Source organism: Lepidochelys olivacea (assembly GCF_965140295.1).
Source record: "Lepidochelys olivacea isolate rLepOli2 genome assembly, chromosome: 10".
In the NCBI taxonomy this organism is placed as follows: Eukaryota; Metazoa; Chordata; order Testudines; family Cheloniidae; genus Lepidochelys; species Lepidochelys olivacea.
Window position 1 is genome coordinate 10,137,544 of NC_140420.1, and position 21,230 is coordinate 10,158,773.

General features: G+C 43.5%; 1 protein-coding gene across 1 annotated transcript in view; it reads right to left on the reverse strand.

Moving 5' to 3' along the window:
* The window catches only part of FOXK1 (forkhead box K1), a 77,991-nt gene that overhangs the window by 27,114 nt on the left and 29,647 nt on the right, over window positions 1-21,230 (reverse strand). Inside the window, exon 2 of the mRNA XM_084642265.1 lies at window positions 11,873-12,070. Within this exon, the coding sequence (XP_084498391.1) occupies window positions 11,873-12,070 (198 nt within the window). The remainder of the gene's footprint in view (window positions 1-11,872; window positions 12,071-21,230) is intronic.

Below are 21,230 nucleotides of genomic sequence, written 5' to 3' on the forward strand. Positions count from 1 at the left end.
ACTGGTATAAAGCTACAAATAAACAACGAAGGTGGGTTTAATGTGCAGCACCACTCAGACAGACACATAAGTACATACGGCAGGATGAGAATTAATTAGCAAGACTAGTCGGGGGGGGAGTCACACATCCTTGATTTGTGGGAACAAGACTGCTTGACAGGTGAAATGGGGAGTCTGAAGAATCATTCATGTGTTGTCCCTTCTCTCCAGGGCTGAGCAGCACAGTGAAATGGACCACAGTCCAATCACAGGATTACCTACTTCTTTCCCATTAAAGTACAGTCACGATGAACGATAAGAAAGAGAAATGGTATTTAAATGTTTACATATGGAGATAGAAGAAATTTTTTTATTGTAACTGCATTAGAGGAGGATGGGAAAAGATTTCTAGTCCCCTGCAGTGGGCTTAGGTAATGCTGTCACAAATGATTCTCTCAGCAAAATGGCTACCAGCAGCAGTAAGTTTAAGTGCCAATTATAAAAAACAATTTTCAAATGCAGTCTCAGTGTAAACTGAGAACTGCTGCTTCCTAAAAATGGCCGTGTTGCTAAGCTCAGCATTGGGATGGTTTATTTTAACAATGGATTACAGAAAGTTTCCTTGGGATAGGAAGACACACAGAGAGAGAACAGGCTCACAGCATCTCAAAGTTTTCGACAGTATGAGATAACTCAAGGGTGATCTCTCCTGTCACATCCACTGTAAATCCTACGCTCAACAGGAACGTTACCATTCAGAAGTTCAGGCTGAAGCTTTTAGGAGCAAGGAGTTTTTGGTGGAGGACCCATGGTTATGAAACTCCCGACTCCGGAGACCAGGATGAGTTCTTGTCTCACCTCTGAGTGCAATTTAAGATGCAGCTCTTTGCTCATGCCTTCCCCCAATAAAGGAGGCTACCAAATAGCCCTTTAATAGCTTCTTCCTGGAATGACCCACTAAAAGAAGACTTCATTCAGGGAGACAAGAACACCATTCATTCCCAGGCAGTAGTGCTTCTTTTCACTGTTGCATTTGGTGACTAGATTGTGGCAATATGCAGACTAGAGAGAGATTAAGGATTAAGAGCTGTGCTGACGTTGCTAACCATTTGTGATCACACCATATCAGTATGCCACAAACAAAACTATTAAAAACCAAGTCGCAGAAGAAGTGGAGAGGCCAGAGCTCCTCCAATAAATCTGTGCACTTTAAAAAGGGTGCATCTTTTCTGTGCTTTTAATAAGACGTGGTGTAATTTCAAGGCTTGTACAGCGAATGCTCATGCCATTCGGACAGGGAACGAATTGATTCTTGAAGGTAAGCAGAGAAAACGTGGCTCCACCTGTTCAGGTTTGGGCTTCTACCAGATACATTTAAACTCATGACCATCTTTATAAAAGCCGTCAAGAAACAAATCTGCAGCTTCCACGGCATTTTGATTCTCACAGAAATAATTTTTTTTAAAAGACTAGCAATACCTGGCCCCTGAATTCAGAGAGAATATCTTGTCATCTCAACATTATACTAAACTGGGCTGTGCTTTCAAACCCACTTCAGAATAAAAAGTTATTAACTCTAAGGAAACTAGCCAGCCCTACTGTGGATGTCATAGGAAATTATCCAGTACTCCAAATGAAATGGGGGTAACCTTGGGGGGGGGGGGGGTCATGGTGCTTGGAAACTTGGGAATAGTGACTTCCCGCAACCTGCCTCTACCACGATGGGAACCCTTTCCTCCGGACATAAACTTGCCACTTCTCAACAGCTCCTTTAGGCCAAGGAAGGACAGTCACATTCAGAGCTGTGGGTGGGAGAATCAGGAGAATGCAACTGAAGCTCAGAGCTGCTCTTTGCAGGAAGGCAAGGCCAGAGGCACTATCAGGTAAAGCAAGCTCTCAGCTTACTTTTGGGGAGTTCATGTAGTGATGATGGAGATGAAGGGGCTGAGAACCACTTTGAGAAAACAAGAAATTTACAACCAACGAAGGAGGCGGAACTCGCGTTGCAAAGAAGGTAGGAAGGAAAGAGGGGGAGGGGGAGAGAGAAGGTTTTGGGTATGTCTATGCAGCAAAACAGCACCAGCTGACCAGGCTCTGAGACTCTCTACTACTGCCCCCTCCCCCCACATAGACCTACCCAGCATGGGCACATGTCCTAAGGGTTAAGTCAAAATGTAGAGTTCAGTATAGTTTAAAGCAAACACAATGCAGTGACTTGTCAATTTCCCAGAGTTCCTGGAATTCTCCTTGATATCCCCCAACAGCAACTGGCTAGGGGAAGTGTGCAGTTGCTCACACCCTTAAAAAAAAAAAAAGTTTCAGAGATAAATAAAGGTTATTTCCCCAAACATATAGCTGTTCGTATTATAAGACTGATGCAAAAAAAAAAAAAAGAAAGAAAAAAACCACCACCAAAAAAACCCCCCAAAGCCATGTGGTCTAGGATAATATTGTGCAGGATATAAATATTTTGTTAAGCAAATACTACAAAAGACACTGGATCTATTTTAATACTACCGTAATTTTTACTGATAAAACTATAGATAATAGAACTTGGCACACTTTAACCTGTCTCAGTTCTACATTAGGCCATTGCTACTGAAGATAATTTGGAATACACCTCTTGGGTAGCAGAATAAATTTTGTAACTTTCATTTCAAACCACTTCAGAAATTGATATGCGAGCTACAGACATGCATCATTCAAAAATACCAGTGAAATGCAGAATTTCTAACAATTTAGGAAAGGAAGTAAATGGTATATCCAATTGAAACTGCATGGAAGATTTAAGTATATCAGTTACGTAGACCCAAGCTGAAATTTGGCCAGGATACCAGGTGTTAATGCCCCCACTCTTACACAAACCACAAGTGACCCTTTAATAACCGTAAGTTCTCAGGATCTCAGTTTTACATCATTATCACAGACCATACCTCCAGTAACTTAGTTTCCTTTATACCAGGTTGAGACACTGTAGAATTGTCAGACCACCACCTACTGAATCACGAACCCCACTTCCTTGCACCAGATCTTCTATTCAAGTTCTACTAAGCCCAATCTTACTTTACTTGTAAGATCAGATGAGATGACATCCTGATGTGGTGTGAGTGTAGGTCACACTAATCCCTGTAATGGCCAGAATACCTTTTAAGTGTAGGACTCATTTCAGGCTGCAGTGAGTGTAAAATCTAAAAGTCAACATTTTTACTTCCCTGGGATTCACTAGTAGCATTATTTAAATCATGTCTATAGAAGCCTACGCATTTAAGATTTCTAGCATCCAATAAAATAAAACTTATCAGCTGTTCTACAATATGCATTTCTATATACTTTTCATCCATGGATACTAAAGTGCTGAGCAAATTTTATATCTGTCATATATAAATAATACATAAATGTGTTTGGCACTTTAATATCTATGGATGGAAAGTCTATATCTAAATTAAGCATCACAACCCCCCCTTAAATATTAGCCCCATTTTACAGTTAGGGAAACTGAAGCACGGAAAAGATACATTTATTGGAAAGCTGGGAATAGAACGCATTCCTGACTCCCAGTGCCATATATTTCCCAAAAGTATGGGCAGTTTATTTAGCCATTGTCGTCTAGCCAAGCGATGGTATCTTCAGAGGCGAGATGCAGTTCTTCTAAGCCACTGCTGAACCTAGTCAGCAGGCATTCATCGACAACGTGTGTCATCATCTGCGTTGTGCCAAAGCTGCACAAAGGGCTGTCACAAAGGCCCCAGCGATACTGGTTGGCTGCACAGAGACCTTGCCCAGTCCGGAACCTGTTCAACAGGGACCAGTGACGACGGGGCAAGTCAAAACCAGGCGGGCAAATTGTGGGGTCGGTGATGAGGGACTAGTTGGGGATTATAATAGATATCCATTCCTCTCGCCAGAGTGTTTCCGCCCTAATGTCCTGGCATGGCGGATGAGACCATAATGGGCAACGTGACCGCAAATGTGCAGCTGGTGGTTTAAAAAGGTCATTGTGCAGCGGCAGGCTTGAGTTGGCGCATACTTTCTCCAGTAACTTGCCAGTGGCAACCTCTCGTCTGATATGAGGAGGAGCAATATTGCTCAGAACTGGAAGCCATGGGAGTGGAGTTGGATGCAGGGTACCGGAGATGACATGCATGGTGGCATGTAACTGCGTATCCACCAGTTTGGTGTGTGATGATCGACTCCAAACTGGTGCGCAGTACTCCGCCATCGAATACAAGATGGCAAGAGCTGACGTCCACAAAGTTGGAGCATGAGCACCCCATGACGAACCTGCCAGTTTGCTAAGAAGATTGTTGCACATCTAACTTTAGCTGCTGTCTTCTTCAGGTGGACATGGTAACAGCATGCGGTCTAAGGTCACACCTAGATAGATCGGTTCTACTTCATGCTTCATCTGCTGACCATTCGGATAAACATTTAGTTCTCAGGCTGCACTGGCGTGAAGAAGATGGAACAAACTGGAGACTGTTTTTATGATGCTTGGCTGGAAGCGCTAAGTCTTACAGTAGTCAGCTAACTTTATCATGTCCCGGTTTAAGGTGGTATCAAACTTGTGAAACATCTGGGCCTGGGTACTGCAACAGATGTCTGCGTAAATGAACTTTCATGACTCCACTGTTGGCAGGTCATCGATGTAAAGGTTGAACAGGGTTGGAGACAGCACAGAGCCCTGGGGTAACCCATTGCTTTGTCATCTCCAAGCACCTGTCTTCTCCCCCATATGGACTCTGAACTGCCTATCGCAGAGGAACAGTTCAGCAATGCCTGTGACCCAAGTTACGGGCAGTGAGAGAACAAAGGCATGCTGGTGCTTAATGCCATTCCTTTCTATGGAGAAAGCTTCTGAAGCTTGAGCCCTCCAACTATTTGAGTCAGGTACTCACTGGATAAAGCACTTGTTTGTCTTCCCTGGGAGCAAAGCAAAATATCATCTTGGGCTCCTAAATGACTGTTTGCTAGACTTGGCACCTGCACTGCTAAGGGAGAGGGGAAAAACTGTTTGAAATAAGGTGAACCAAACATGAACATATACATGTGTGCAGTGTTTGTGAAAGGAACCTGACAGACATTTCAGAGAATGAAATCCACAGAGCAGATACAGCAAAGACAGCAATGGAGCAATCTTCTCCCATGCTATGCTGGCAATCTGCCTTGCTACTGTCTCTCTCTAAAAGTATGTCTACACTTAAAACACTAAAAGAAAAGGAGTACTTGTGGCACCTTAGAGACTAACCAATTTATTTGAGCATAAGCTTTCGTGAGCTACAGCTCACTTCATCGGATGCATACCGTGGAAGTATGCAGTATGCATCCGATGAAGTGAGCTGTAGCTCACGAAAGCTTATGCTCAGATAAATTGGTTAGTCTCTAAGGTGCCACTTAAAACACTATAGCAGCACAGCTGCGCTACTGCAGCACTTCAGTGTAGACTACCTATGTCGATAGGAGGGGCTTTCCCATCTGTGCAGGTACTCCACCTCCCAGAGAGGCAGTAGCTAGGTCGATGGAAAAATTCTTCCAGCAACCTAGCACTGTCTACACCAGAGGTTAGGTCAGTATAGCAACGTCTCTCAGGCGTGTGGACTTCTCATACCCTGAGAGACGTAGCTATACTTATGTAAGTTTCTAGTGTAGACCTGCCCTAAGTCTATGTCTACACTGCAGCTGGGCTGTGACTTGCAACTTGTGTAGACATATCCACACAAGCTTTAATTTAGCTAGCTTGTGAAAAACAGCAGTGAGGACAAGATGGAGTTGGCTGCACAAGTGAATATGTATAGGGAGGAGGAGGTGGGCTGCCAAAGCCTGCACCGCCACATCCTCACAACCATTTTTCACAAGCTAGCTAGACTAAAGTTAGAGTGGGTATGTCTACACAAGCTGCGAATCACAGCCCAGTTGCAGAGTACACATAGCCTAAGAGAGGCAGTTCATGTCCATTCAGTACAAATGGAGAATTCTCATTTAAGGCCAACTGCCAAGCTTTCCCTTTCTCCTTCTCCCCAAAACAGATATGGCAACTTGTTTTCTTTGGATATGCAACTTCATTTTCTGCAATTAAAAGTCACAGACACTATAATGTTCCATTCTGTGAGCCTCCATGAGAGGCACCAAACAATGTAGGAACCTTTTCACAAGAGATAAGCAAGCACTGGGTCAAAGTACAGTGCTTTGGCTTGCAAAATAACTGAGAACCAACAGTTTCCATGCTACACCAGTCAGATATAAGGGGCAAGGAATCCTCCATCAACTTCTCCCTCCCGAGCCTCACACAGCCTAACCCTGAAACTATAACTCAAAGAAAGACAGGTCCTTGCATGCTGCATATTTTAGACAAGCTTCAGAAATGTAATCATAAATGGTGAGGCTGCCAAACCAAACTGGATTTTGAAGCGAGGGACGTGTCTCAGAACAGGTCTGCCTGGTTAAATATCGAAGAAAAACAAATCAAAACAAGCCACAACCAGGGAAAGTTAAACTACCCACAAATACTCAATCTCTTAGTACGTCCCCTGCTCCAGTGGCTCCCCTTCTAAAAGGAAGTGAGATCACTCTGCCCTTGGAATTAATGAAGTCTTTATTCCAGCGCTGATCAGGAGAGACAGAAGGAAGAGGAAGTGCCTGTGTTGCTAGTGACACCTCTGCAGCTTCTTCTCTCGCACATGGCCTCCATCTGAAACAAACCATGCACAAGAATTCCCAAGCCTGGTGAACCTTGCCAATATGATTTGTGCGTGTCTGGTTATTTGGCTTGCAGCTTGAACACCTGCTATTTTTAATCATCCCTCCTACAATTCTGGGGAATCACCAAGTCACCATGCTGAATATTCTGTTCCCACAGAATACTGAATAACCAAGACAACACAGGAAGTCCACAAAATATCCATCTCAGAGTACTTCACTGACTGCAAACTGTTAACAGTTCTGGAGCAATGGAAAACTCACAGGAGATTCTGGAATATGTGGTATATGAATAGGTATAATGACTAGAACAGGATGAATAACTGGACAATTGAACTTGATGTTACCTTAGCTTTCCCCACCATGCACTTACAGGAATAAAACTTTAATTTGGATTAAATCCCAAGTGACCTGAAATAGATCAATTGTAGGGCTGATCTATATTCTGTCCAAGGCAACCAGGCTCTTACTAAGGTTGAGTTGGAAGAAAGGTACATCAAGCACTTTTCATACATGTAATACAACATTGCACATAATACTACTTGCATTCCTACAGCACTTCATGTTTGAACCACCATACACAATTTAATCTACAAAACACTTTTAGGAGGTAGCCATTACCCACATTTCACACATGGGGGGAAAAAAACTGAGGCGGAGATTTAAGTGATTTGTCCAAGGCCACAAAGCAAGTCAGTGGCTGGGCCAAGATTAGAACTTAGTTCCTGAGTTCTACCCTCATCTTCATTCCATTACTAGAGCACACTGTCTCCCAACAGCACTGATCATTAACATTGCATTGTGAAAATATAAAAACGAGACTAGAATAAAAGCATCTGTACTGCCCATAATACTTTAGTATTTGCACAGTACACTTCATAATATGCAAGTCTCTGAAGATCTAGCAATTCAATTCATTCACGTTCCCCACTTTACTAGCCACATCCAATATTATTAAAAATGAATACATTTTTAAAATCCTATCTTTCATTATTTATGCCTGGTGTGGCCAAACTTACTGATCCTCTGAGCCACATTCGACAATCTTCAGAAGTTCGAGAGCTGGGGCAAGCCTGTCAGGGCTTGGGGCTTCAGCCCTGCAGGAGGTGCTTGCCGAGGCTCGGAGCTTCAGCCTTGCAGGGTGGTGGGTCTCAGAGCTTCAGCCCCACAGGAGGTGCCTGCCAGGGTTCGAGGCTTCAGCCCTGCTCCTGCTGAAGCCCTGAGCCCTGGCAGGTGCCTTCCACAGGGCAGAAGCCCCGAGCTCCCTTCACCAGTAGGCGGAAAATGGGGAGGTGTGGGGGGCAGCGTTCCCTCTAATTTTTCCAACGCATGTGCAGAATGAATTTTGTTATGTGAACCAATATGGAGGTAATGTGACATCACTTCATATTGGTGCACATACAAAATTCATGTGGCGGGGGTGGGGCCTAGAGGTTCAGAGTGTGGGCTCTGTGGTGGGGCTGGGGGATGAGGGACTGAGGGCTAGGGGTGCAGGCTGTCCCGGGGCTATGACAGGGAGAGAGGACTCCCCCCAGCAGCACCTGGGCTGGGGGGACGAGGTGCTTCTCCCCGTCACGGGGAAGCTCTGGGGCTAGGGCTGCGGGATAGGTGTCTCTTCCCCATCCACGGCAGATCCAGGCCTTGACTGGGGCCAAGGTAGGGGCACCTCTTGCCAGTTTGCGGCAGGTTCGGGCCTGGGCTGGGGCAGCGGCACCTCTCCCCATGGCGGCAGGTCCGATGCTGGGGGAGAGGCATCTCTCCCCACCGCAGCACTGAGCGCCTGCGTGGCACATAATAGGCTGCTGTGTGGGCGGGCAGCTTAGAGGAAACTTAGAGGGGGGGCTCCAGGAGCTGCACTTTAACTGTAGAAGAGCCACATGCAGCTCATGGGCCGCTGTTTGGCCACCCCTGACTTATGCCATTAACTCACTCAATTTGGACAATGAGAACAGACTATTCTGTTTTCCTTCCTGCTGGCAGTCATCTTACAGTTACATTTTTGGGTCCTCAGGCAATAACACAGCATATCCTTGTCTACACACAAACTTGCCACACGGTATGGACAATCATATTCTGGTATAAAGCGTGGCTTTTTTTGGGTTTAGCTTAAGATGATTGGGACCAGGTTTAAGTTAAACTTAAATAAGCCGCTCTTCTATCAAAATAAGTGTGCATACAGGGTTTTTCACTAGTTTAACAAATACTGGTTTAAATTTACAGCTCCACACCAGACCTCAGCTCTAAGGCTTGTCTACACTACTAAATCCAGTCTGAAGATCTGGTTACATGATCCTGAAAATGTGTTCATGGTGGATGAGAGTAATCTATGACATAACCAGGTCTTCTAATTCAATCGGATTTTGCAGAATACTCAAGGAATTCAAGGGTTACAATAAGGTGTGTGGTATTACAAGATGAGGTCTGTAATGGAGCACCAGAGCTTGAAAGCCCTGCATCAAAGGTAGTCCCATAACTCCTGAGTTTATTGTGTATTTCACAAACTGAATTTAGCCTAAAAGCACATGGTCTCATCCACAGAGAAGTTATTCAGTGCCCTGAATCAACAGAAAAGGATTTTTTCTGCCTGACTCTGAGTGCCATGCTCTTATGGACAGGCTGTTTTATCAGCTTCCTATTGACAGAGACCTATCTGGGTTTCTTTTCTATCTTGGCACCAGCAAGCCAGAGCACAGCAGTGATTTTTAAAGGGATTCTGAACTCAAACAGGAGGAAATAGCACCAGGGTCGGTCTCTCAGACTCTCATGGAGTCTGCTGCCAGGCAATACATTTTCCCTTGCAGCCATACGACTTCAAAACAGGATTCAACCACATTAGAGAGGGTAGCTCCTGGAGACAAAGTACCCCTGACTCAGCAAAGAGTGGAATCATTTCCTCCTAGAAGCGAAAAGGAGGTCTCATGCTGCAGAGCTGCTGAGATTGGCAGATTTGATTTTGTTTAAATAACGCTCATTCCCTCTCTAGGTGGTGCACTTCTCGGAGAGAAAATAAATAGGCTGGAAAAAAAAATCAGAGGCCTGTAACAGAGAACCTGCAGAGAAGCAAGCTAAAATGTAAACAAAGGCAGCGAGAGACAGCGATGAGGTCAGGAGGGCAGGGCGGGGATTGTTTGTTTTGAGCAGTGCCTGTGTGTTTATTCCTACTGGTACAGTACCACAAACCCACACAGAAAGTGTGGGAAGAATGGAGGGGGAGGGGCAGGGGCCACTTTCCAAAAAGGAAACAAACCCGACCTAGGATCTACCAACTACAACGATTTTCCATAGACCAATCAGAAAAGGGCAAGCCAAACTCACACCAAATTTGGAAAGTTAATACTGGAAAGGGAGGAGGGAGGGAGGGGAGCTGAGCTAAGCTAATGAAAACCTCCTCCCAACACACGGAGCAAATAAACAGTGCGGGATGGGGGGTGGGCTCAAGCTCTGAGTTCTCTCCAGGCCTCAAAAATATATTCTTCGAAAGGGGACAAAGGCGTTGCTGCAGCTAACAACACAACACAGGGAGACAGAGGCCTGGGAGAAGGCCACACTGAGATTCGCATTCTGGAGATCCAGTTTATCTGCTCAGCGAAGAACATTCACTCTCTCAAGGAAAAAAACGCAGATCTCATTCACTTCCTGAAACACAAAAGACAGGATATGAGGGTGGAGAGAAGGAGGGGGTGAGGAGTAGAACAGGGATGTTTACAAACATGTCAGCTCCTCCCCAACAAGAGGAACACAAAACGAAAGGCATTTGGGCAAGCAAAACCTCAGAAGTCTTTTGAGGTTTTTGAAGACACTGCTGCATTTGCTTCTGCTAAGGCAAACGGATGCAAACATCAATCATCTTTGGTGAATCATCTCTGCTAGGGGCCGAGCAAAATTCAGCACTACTATTTTCACTCTCTCCCTACGCCAAAATAATAAATAATAATAATAATAATAAAAAAATTTAGTGGAATCATGTATCAGTTGCAGACATATACCAGAGTCAAAGGTGCACCCTCTGTTAGGAATGTAAGCCACACTGCATTGCCTGACACACAAAATGACAATGGAAAACTAAGTACCATATGTTGGCAACAAAATTACCCTCCTCCAACTCCCTGCTGCAACTAGCTTCATTTAAGAGAGGCTGAATATAAACTAAAAATGCTGCTTGAACAGAGGATTCAAATCACACCCACCACCAGCTCCCTCCTTGAGTATTTATACTAAATAGCAATGCAACTTAGCAAAGAGGAAAAAGCTTACTCAAACAAGCAATACGCTTCCAATCCCAGGCAAAGCCAAACACTGCCTTCATGACATCCAAGTCATTCAAGTTTTAATATACTAACTGCGTTAGCACTAACAAGTAGGAGATCCATTGTGCATTACCACATTTTACAAATCGGTGAATAAGAAGAAAGAAGCCATGGCTATTACATCAAACATACTTTGGTTGTTTTGACAACTATAGTATCTTCTATTGTACCCGTAAATGTATTGTACTATACTTTGGGCAAGTAAAGAAGCTTAGCATTACGAGATCTCACTTTGGCTCTTCACTATCAACTCCTGGCTGAGAAGCAAGAAAATAATTATTTGATATTCTGATTAGCAAAGCTTCTGAACCTTTATTAATAATCTACATAATAGAAAATACACATTTATTAACTCTCAAATCTCTGAAGTCTATCAGTGGGCCAAGTTGTCTGACCAATATCGTTCCCTACCCTTACTGACCGGCTACCTTTACCCTAGCTTGAGGGAACCCATTGGCTTCAGTTTAAAAAAAAAAATCTAAAAATATAACTTATGGAAATGGAAAGAAAATGTATAACAAATAATGCAACATAGCAGGCAAACACATTTATGCACATCTAGGGAGCACTCAATGGAACAGATCATCCCTAGACCATCAAAGAGGTTTCACTCTATGTCCTTTTCTCATTCTTTAATTTTAGTTCTACGCATTTATTATACTAATGATTTGAGATCTTAAATCTCTATCCCTCACCCCCAGGACTTTTCAATTAATCTTTAAATGGCTTCCATGATCTGGAATATCACACAGTCAAGTTATTTTTAATGGGGCATTCATTGTATTGGGTAACCAATGCTAGGTTGGTGCTTGGAGAATGTGGATGGAATCTCTGGCAATGACATGGAGGGAAGACCAGCACCTTCTCTGCATTCCATATCACAGGCACCTTACCTGATAGTGCCAGTGGGGGAGGGCAGGGGGCTGACCAAGCTCCGGAGATCCGGCTCCGGAATGTGTATCTTCAGAGGCGATATCTGAGGATAAAGCGGCCGAAGGGGAGGTGATGAAGCTTCCTCCTTCACTTCCTCTTTATGGTATAAAGATGTGAATTGGATCTTTATGACTGTGCTAGGGAATCGGAAAGTACACCTGCAAAAGGGAGGGGGAGGGGTGGAGAGAGAGAGAGAGGATCAATGTACTGAGCATAAACCAACTGGATGGAACATGCAAGTCCATGCAGAGAGGTACTCATTAATCTGTGTAGCACTAATGAATTAATACAGTAAGAGTTTAGACCTCTCTACAGCACTTTTCCTCCCAGAATCCTAAACCACACTTTTAACATTCATGAAGCCTACAGCACCCTGTGAGGATAAGTATTATTATGCCCATTTTATACATACATTAACTGAGGTTTTGAAAAGTTAAGTGACTTTGCCTTAGGCCAAGCAGTGAACCAATACGAACGGCCATCCTGGGTCAGACCAAAGGTCCACCTCGGCCAGCATCCTGTCTTCCAACAGTGGCCAATGCCAGGTGCCCCAGAGAGAATGAACAGAACAGGTAATCATCAAGTGATCCATCCCCTGTCACCCATTCCCAGTTTCTGGCAAACAAAGGCTAGGGGCACCATCCCTGCCCACCCTGGCTAATAGCCATTGATGGACCGATCCTCCATGTTATTATCTAGTTCTTTTTTGAACCCTGTTATAGTTTGCCCTTCACAACATCCTCTGGCAAAGGTTCCACAGGTTGAATGTGCATTGTGGGAAGAAATGCCTTTTTTTTTAAAAAAAAAAAACAACCTGCTGCCTACTAATTTCATTTGGTGGCCCCTAGTTCTTGTGTTACAGGAAGTAGTAAATAACACCTCCTTATTTACTTTGTTGGGTGTAGTTTCTTAGAATAACAATTTTCATCGGATTACCAATAGGGATGTAAAACATTAACCAGTAAGCATGAGTCTTACTGGTTAACCTGCCTGAACTATTAACCCCCAGCCTCGGCCAGCCCTGCGCCGCCCAGCCTCGCCTGGATTGGCCCCAGCCGCGCCGGTGGGATTGGCCCAGCCGCTTAATCAATTAACTGTTTAAAAAAAATTTTTTTTTAATCATTTAAACTGTTAACTTTTTAAATGGTATTTACATCCCTAGTTACCAAAAATACCTAATCACAATCAATACAAAATAGAAGAGCCATAAGGACCAAAGACTGAGCAGTAAGCATTTAAAGCCTTTACAGTGTAATCTGGACAACTGTTCTATGCAGCATGAAAATTACAGAAAGTCAGTAACATCTCTCTGTTCATACCACAGCACGTTAGGCAAAATTTACCCAATAAACCGCATGAGGCAGTGTTAATGGGTTATCACTGATCAAACTGGTTTCTGATCAATAACAGAAGAGCTTATTTAATGACAGATACTAACCCATACAGTCCAAAGGGAAGTGACTAATGCAGCCAGAACAGCACTCAGAAAGCCACCAAGACCTTGGTAGCATTCTTTCATTTTATCTAGCACACATTTTTGTCACAAACCTCAGTACAGCCCTAGAGAAGCACTGGGAATTCTGTAGGAAGTAAAATTTCTGGCATCTTCCATGTTTAAATGGAACTTTTTAATTTAGTGTTTTCAGGCTGTAAAAGTTAGTGAGATGCACATTTCACTTTACCGCACTTATAATTAGGCAATAACGTATAATCAATACAAGCAGTCCATGGAGCACTGCATGACCATTTTTGCTTGTACCAGCATCAGGGAGGCAGGAGAGAAAGACAGGGTAGCAGGCTTCAGAGTGGAAAAAGTCAGCAGAATATAATTATGCGGAGGTCTTGTCTACCGTGAGAAAATGAGAGAATCTCCCATAATTTCTCTACCAGCGGTTTGATGCAGCTTCACATGTGCTAGCAATGCCAGGAACATGAGAGTAGATTGGGCACCAGCATTGTAACGTTGGTGTTATTAAACCCTGCAGAATTAGAGGATATGGTGGTAAGAACACTTGTGAGTGATTTACACTAGTGTTTCTACTATTGCTAGTGCTGATGGCAGGAGAACAATTTGCTACTAGACACAAGATGTAAGATTTATCTCAGTTTCTTAATGAAGACACAGCTCACTTCTCCCCAGGGTGCTTTTAAGGAATCAGCAATGAGTAGTGCAGAGTTAGCTTTCAGAGACGTGAAGCTCCTGCTCCTCCCCATTTCATCTCCCAAGTGAGTTTGCTCAGTATTCAGGAGCTTGGAAGCACAATGGCTCTGCTGAACATGGCAGGAGCTTGTGTTGTATTGAATTCACTTCAGAGGCCCTGCCACCTGCACTCAGCAATGCATTAAATAGAAAATTAGCCCCTGCAATACAACTCAGCCATGTTTATTTAACCTTTCAAGACATGCTCCCCTGCAGTTTTGCTGAGAGAGAGACCAATTTGACACAACAGACTTATTTCAACGATCTTTATTTCAGTGTTATGGAATTCTCTATGATAATACCAGATGCCCAGTCTGTCCCCGCATTTGTGTCAGCCTGGACTGAAGAAATATATGGTTACTAAAGCTTTCAGTGGTTCCAAGCTGTTGCTGATCTTAATAGGTTTAATTGTACACAGCCCGATGACATTATTGTGCAGGACAGGTATATATGAACAGCAGGGGTATATGCTAGACCTTCTGCTTCAGCCTCATCCCAATGGGCATCTGTGTGCCAGTACGACTTAATCCACTCCATTGTCTCACCTCATTTCTACAGGAATGGTCCTTAGAATAAGGAACTTCACTCACCCCGCTCAGCTTCTCCACTATTCAACACCGCTACTCTATCAGTAGTGTGTATATTTTAGCCACTCTTAGCTCCTTGAGAGGGACCCCATGCCCTTCTTGTTTCCTTTTTACCATACTTCTTTGATTTGCCTTATATTTTTTAGGCTTTCTAGATAACTCTGCTTCTATTGCTGTTGTATATTAATGCTGCAGCTCCCCATCACAAATAAATATGAGTTAGAGTATGATCTATCCCACTATAAAGGTATGTTTAGATGAAGACCATTTAACATTGCTTTGGCTCTGAAGCCCTACCTGCAACAATCTGATTCAGTCACATGTCTTAGCCACACCCTCAAACTGGAAGGGAGGGGTGGAAACAGGAGAGCTGGGCCTACAGCATGAGTTAAAGATCAATCCATTTGCTGCTGTGATTTCATGTTAAGAACTGCAGGCTTCCCTCTCCTCTGGAGCAGGACCCTGAGAACTACAACCAGTTTCAGCATAGTCTCCCTAGCTAGCACAGAGATGGATATTTTGTCAGAAAACTGTTACCAAAAAATCTGATAAGGTAGGTTTGCTTAATGCACTTTGACTTTTTTATATCTTTCCACAGCTGCACCTCAACCTAGGGTGACCAGGTGTCCCGATTTTATAGAGACAGTCCCAATTTTTGGGTCTCTCTTATACAAGCTCTATTACCTCTCACCCCGTCCCAATTTTTCACACTTGCTGTTTGGTCACCCTATCTCTCCACCAGTAGTAGACATGGCAGGAACTTGCTAGCCAAGATATGGTAATTAAATTGTGTCAAGTCCTATCCTCTAAATCTGATTTAAAAGCTGGTAGCTACTTTATGCTACAGAATACCATTACAGCTGCATCTTGCTACACACCTATACATGGTTACAATTTTCTTCTAATGTAGCCAGGGCCTAAGGAATCAATGCCACCAGGAAGCATGCACCCCAGATTCCCATCAACCTCCACTGAGTTTGAGGTGAGTATCCTATAGTAGGATCAGGCCCTAAAGGAGAACATTGTGCCTAGAATTGCTGTTAAGGTTTGGTTCTGTTTGAGACTGCTAATATTGGCTAGTCTACCTGTATTACTGATTATTCACACTGTTTGCATACTGTTGTGAAGCACTAGCTCAAACATTCACTAATTATTATGGACCTGTGCTGGTGAGAAACCAGCTGGACAGCAAGCCTGTCAAATGTATGGGGTCGTCTTAAGTTTTCACCAGCAAAAGCTCTGTGTTTCCAATGATGTTGCGACTGAGTGCAGCTTTCCCCTGCCCCAACTAAACTTTCGAACGTTCTCTTAGCTACTTTTCTTCCCTATCCCTGACACCAAAAAAGTTCACCCTAAATCTACACTGAAGTTTAGGATATGACATGGATTTATTTGAGAAGAAGGCAGAGAATGAGAGGTGGTGCCTGGGTTTAAGCTTTTGCAAAGGAAGAGATAGGAGGGAAGAACACTCAGCACTAAATCAGGACTCTATGTTTATTTCTTTAAAAAAAACACCAAAAACAAATCTGTTAAAAAGCTTCAAATAAGTTACAGTATTTGATTCATACCGCACGTCTCTTCAAGGACTCCTACCAGCCAATATTCTCTAATGTTTCCATCAAAAGAGACCACTTTGTGAAAGCACAGATTTAGACATAATATAACAGTGGCCTCCTTTAGATGCCTTTGGGAATTCCCAGTTGATATAGTTGCAGACCACATTTGTGCTCTGTAAAGCACTAAATTTTACTCAACTCTTGCCACTGGAGGTAGTTATGTCCAGTAATAACTGGCCATATAACTATCTGCCAGCTAGTGGCAGACTGTTGCAACACACACCATAATTTACACCTTAATTTCCTGCAGGAGAGGGGTTCGTATGCCTTGCAATGACCAACAGTTGGTTCTTCTGTGTTTTTAGTTTTTTTTGTTTGTTTTTAAAAGCTGGTTCTCTCCATCCCATTGCACCTCCAAAAAGTGCATAAAAGCAAGTTGAAAAAAACTGACTTCACTGCCTGCATAAATTCCAGAGTGGTTGCTATGCCCCTGCTGCACAAGGCAACAGATAGGCTACAATGGTTGCATCCTGGAGATGGTTGCTGCCCCTGATTGCAGAGGTGTGGGTGCTGCTGGTATCACCACTGTGACAGACCCAGACCAGTGGGGTACAGGAGTCTGGTAGAAGGCAAATACACCGGCCACTGGATGAACAGTTTTCTGTTCCCTGAGTGACCAGAGCAGGGGCTGCACTAGAACCATAAAGAACCTGCTAGAACCAATTAAGACAGGCAAGCTAATTAAGACACCTGGAGCCAATTAAGAACATACTAGAATCAATTATGGCAGGCAGACTAATCAGGACACCTGGTTTAAAAAGGACTTCCCATCAGTTAGGGGAGGGTGTGCAAGGAGCAGGGAGTGAGAAGGCGTGCTGCTGGAGGAATGAGGAATACAAGCGTGATCAGGCTTCAGGAGAAAGATCCTGGGGTGAGGATAAAGAAGGAGTTGGCAGGAGGCCATGGAGAAGTAGCCCAGGGAGTTGCAGCTGTCATGCAGCTGTTACAAGAGACACAGTAGACAGTTGCAATCCACAGGGCCCTAGGCTGGAACCCGGAGTAGAGGGCGGGCCCAGGTTCCCACCATCCCTCTCAACTCCCTATTTGAGAACAAGAGGAGGTGACCTGGACCTAGTGAGTCCCACCAGAGGGGAAGGTCCCTGGCCTAACCCCTGACCCTCTAGGTGGGTCAGCAGAGACTGCGGGGATTGTTCTCCTCCCTTTCCCCATGCCGGTCAGTGATGACGTTAGCTGAGTGAACGGCAGGTTTGAGCCACTAGCAAAAGTGGCCAAACTGAGAGCTGCCGTGAATCTCTGAGGAAAGCAAATCCGCCAATAAGCGCGGGATCCACCAAGGCAGAGGAGGAACTTTGTCACACCACATAGAAAAGACAAGGCTTTTCAATAACTTCCTAGCCATTTCTCCTCACCCTGGACAACACAGAATACATCAAGGCAATGTTCATGTGGTGAACCAACGATAGTGACCACAAGCATTTCATCTACGTAAGATCTGCAAATAAAATGCTAGGAAATACTAGACTTTACATAAAACACACACACACACCCCTGCCAAAGCAGACTGTAGGGGAAATTGTTTGAAAGTAAAGAAACCACAATGAAAGGTCTTTACCACTACATGATTCTATATTGAACTGAGACACATTAGACAACACACTTACATAGGCTAGAAAGAGGATATTACAGCCTTGGTTTCTTTCTTAAAGCACACTGTGTGGCATTCAAGACCCAACAGCTCCTGTTAAGCTCTGATGCGTAATGGAAAAGGGAAGATACATTAGAGATTAAAAGGGCCAGGAAATAACATTTGAAAGTAAAGATTAATAGAACTATTAATAATTCAAGTTAAACCACCACAAAAAGCCAGATGACAAAATGGAGACACTGACTGTGAAGGACTCTAGATTTAAAAAAACAGTGTTACAGTTTGTCAGATAGTAGGCACTGAAGGAAAAATACAAAACAGGAACAAAAATTTAAGGTAAACCGTAGGTAGGTCTAGTATACATTACTCGTCACCAGCAAGTCAGTACCACCTGTGCTTATCCTCCTTATCTTGTCATAGCATGTGATCCCATTGTACTCAGAAGGTCCAGAAACTGCAGGGATGGCTCCTGCCTTCTCTGGTGTCCCTCTCTCCAGCAGCATGGCTTCTGCAGGAGCTGCACTGCCATTGCCTACATCCACCCGTTAGTTTGCGCACTAACAGCATCTGCATTTCAGAGTGGCACTATAATGGGGTTGGGGATGAACTGTATTTTATGCAATGCTTCATTATAAATATACTTTGGGGAATGGGCTCGCAAAAAAAATAGTAATAATGGCATTTCTAGGGTTCACTTAGAATGGCAGGTAAGGGAATGAAGATCATGCCTGCTTTTTTAAATGGTGAGAATTTTAGTGCTTGCAAATAGTGCTGTGCTGATAGCCCTGAAGACTGAAATCTTCCCTTTATTCAAGTAAAATGAGCAATTCAGGCAGCAGCCATTCAATCTTCCTCTAACCACCCCACCAATGAGATTTAGCTCTGTGTTGAAGGACCACCTCTTAGGATGAAGGGGTGAACAGTCTCTAGAACTGATCAATTCCTCAGTTTATATTAGCACAGCCAGAGTGCCAATCACAGCAACAACTGTGATAACAGAGCCACTGTCATAACTAGTTGCAAGGGTTTTATTACAAGCCTTCTTAGAGTCATTAAAAAAAAAAACCACCCTTAACTCTGCCTCCATAACTGTGTCTAACCTCAGTCCAAGGACCACAATCTTTTTACCCCTACCAATCTATATAATCAGATTCCAAGAATGCGTCTGTATGTTAATCTATAGCCTAAAATATCTGTTGAGTCATTGTGAAGTGATGGAAGCAACTCTTTGTTGAAGAGCTCTTTGTTCAGAATATCACCAGGTTGAATCATCACTGGGTTTTGCAGTCTCTTACCATCCAGTTTTTAAATTCTGGGACTTTGACTTTACAAGTTGCACCCATAGAACAACACAGGCTTTCAGCTATAGTTAGAACGTAAACTCCGGGCATAGGGACATTGTTTTATTTCTATATCTAAGGACTTGTCTTTACTACTGGAAAATCAACACTGCTGGAATCGATGCAGCAGGGGTCGATTTAGCAGGTCTAGTGAAGACCCGCTAAATTGACAGCAGAGCGCTCTCCAGTTGACCCCAGTACTCCACCTCCCCTGCTGTATCTGTTTCCCATGTGTTTTTTTATATTGGATGTTTCTTCAGGGCAGGGACAGTGTCATCCTCTGGATTTGGAAAGTACTTAACAAAATTGTGGAAGCAGCCAAAATGCATTAACACCCAGAGGCAAAGGCTCAAGACTTTTACCACTACTTCCACTCTCACTCACCTTCCCTAACTCTTCATGTCCAGATTTAAACAGAAACCCTAACTATTCTTCTGAAAGCATAATGAAGTAAACACTCATTCCATGGGTAAGTCAGTGACAGATAGGAAATGGAATCATAACTTCAGTGGTGTCACCCTCTGTGATGCGGAAGAGGGGGCAAAATAAATTGCTTCTCTACCATCCCCTGGCTCCCAGCTCCAGGCCCTCCAGTTGCTGGAAATGTTGAGGTTGGTATAATTTGAAAGCCCTTTCTCCTGTGGACACAATGCTATCAAACATGACAAACCTAGAACAATTATGTAGATATATTTCTAAGACTGTTTAAAAAAAATCAACCTTCTTAATTATACTTTAACACAGGAATGCATTGCTTAGATTAAAAAAAATAAAAATAAAAAGACATTGACCTTTGGTAATCCCAGGGACGTTAGCTTTGACATGCAGGACTGAAAACATTATATTCATCAAAGTCATCGTCTCGGTCTAGGGCACCACTGCTAGAAACATTGATCCTTGTCTGCATCACACTACCATTTCTCTGTACAAGGCAGGTTACTGACCAAACATTTGCAAGTTGGCAAGCATCTGGTCTTTGCACATGAGCATTTGATTAGCTGAAGAATTGATTTGGGAGTGTATAGTATTTCACATATAACTGGTGTGATCAGTCCATCCTCCAAGAGCTATCCATGTCCAACAGGGGAGGGTAGTTCTGGAAGCACTTGATTATTTGCCCTCTTGATAGCAGGCATAAATGCACCCTTTGTCTGTGGCAATTCCTGTTGTCTACTTCCACCAGTGTAGCCCTCCAAGCCTTGTAATGTTGATCTTCAAATGGTAAACTCAGCATTATGAACCACTCCAGGGCATTTATGACCTGTCTTCCAGGGCTGTGAGATGCAAATTCCAATTAGCAGTCCTGACAGATCGAATAAAGAGCAGCAAAGACTCAATCATCTTCACGTATCACCACACCACCCTGAAAGTTGGGTTTTATCAATCATTTAACTTCACTGAACTGCTTGATCCGTTCTGAGATATTGCAGCTCTCCATCATGCACGATAAGTCGCTGAGAGCAGAATGTGGATTGGATGCATGGAACTCGTCTCTCAAGTCCTGTACCCTTTGGGAAATGGCTTCAAACACATTCATATGTTTTTCAAAGGAGACACGCAAGTAACATTTTTGAAGAGCAATGAGAGTTCAGGTGTGTGCGTCTCTAGTGCATCGCAATTTTTTCCATGAAAGAATCTGGTTCACAGTATTGTTGCTCTACAAAATCCCCCAGATCTCAGAAACATCAGTACCATCAACAAAGGAGTCAATTGCATGTATCGATGTGAAAAATGTGTGCAGTTCACCAGGATGTAGATTCCACGATCCACAAAGATCATCAGCGGACATTATTAGCTGCTGAAGAGGCCTATAAAGCCCATGTCTAGTGTCAGAATATATTTTGAATCCATTCCACAGGTGTATTTGTTCATGCATTCCAGTTACATAAGGAATGTTAATGGAACTGAGCGATCAGTGGGGCTAACAGGTATGAATGGCAGGATACATACACATGTCATTCAGTCTGGC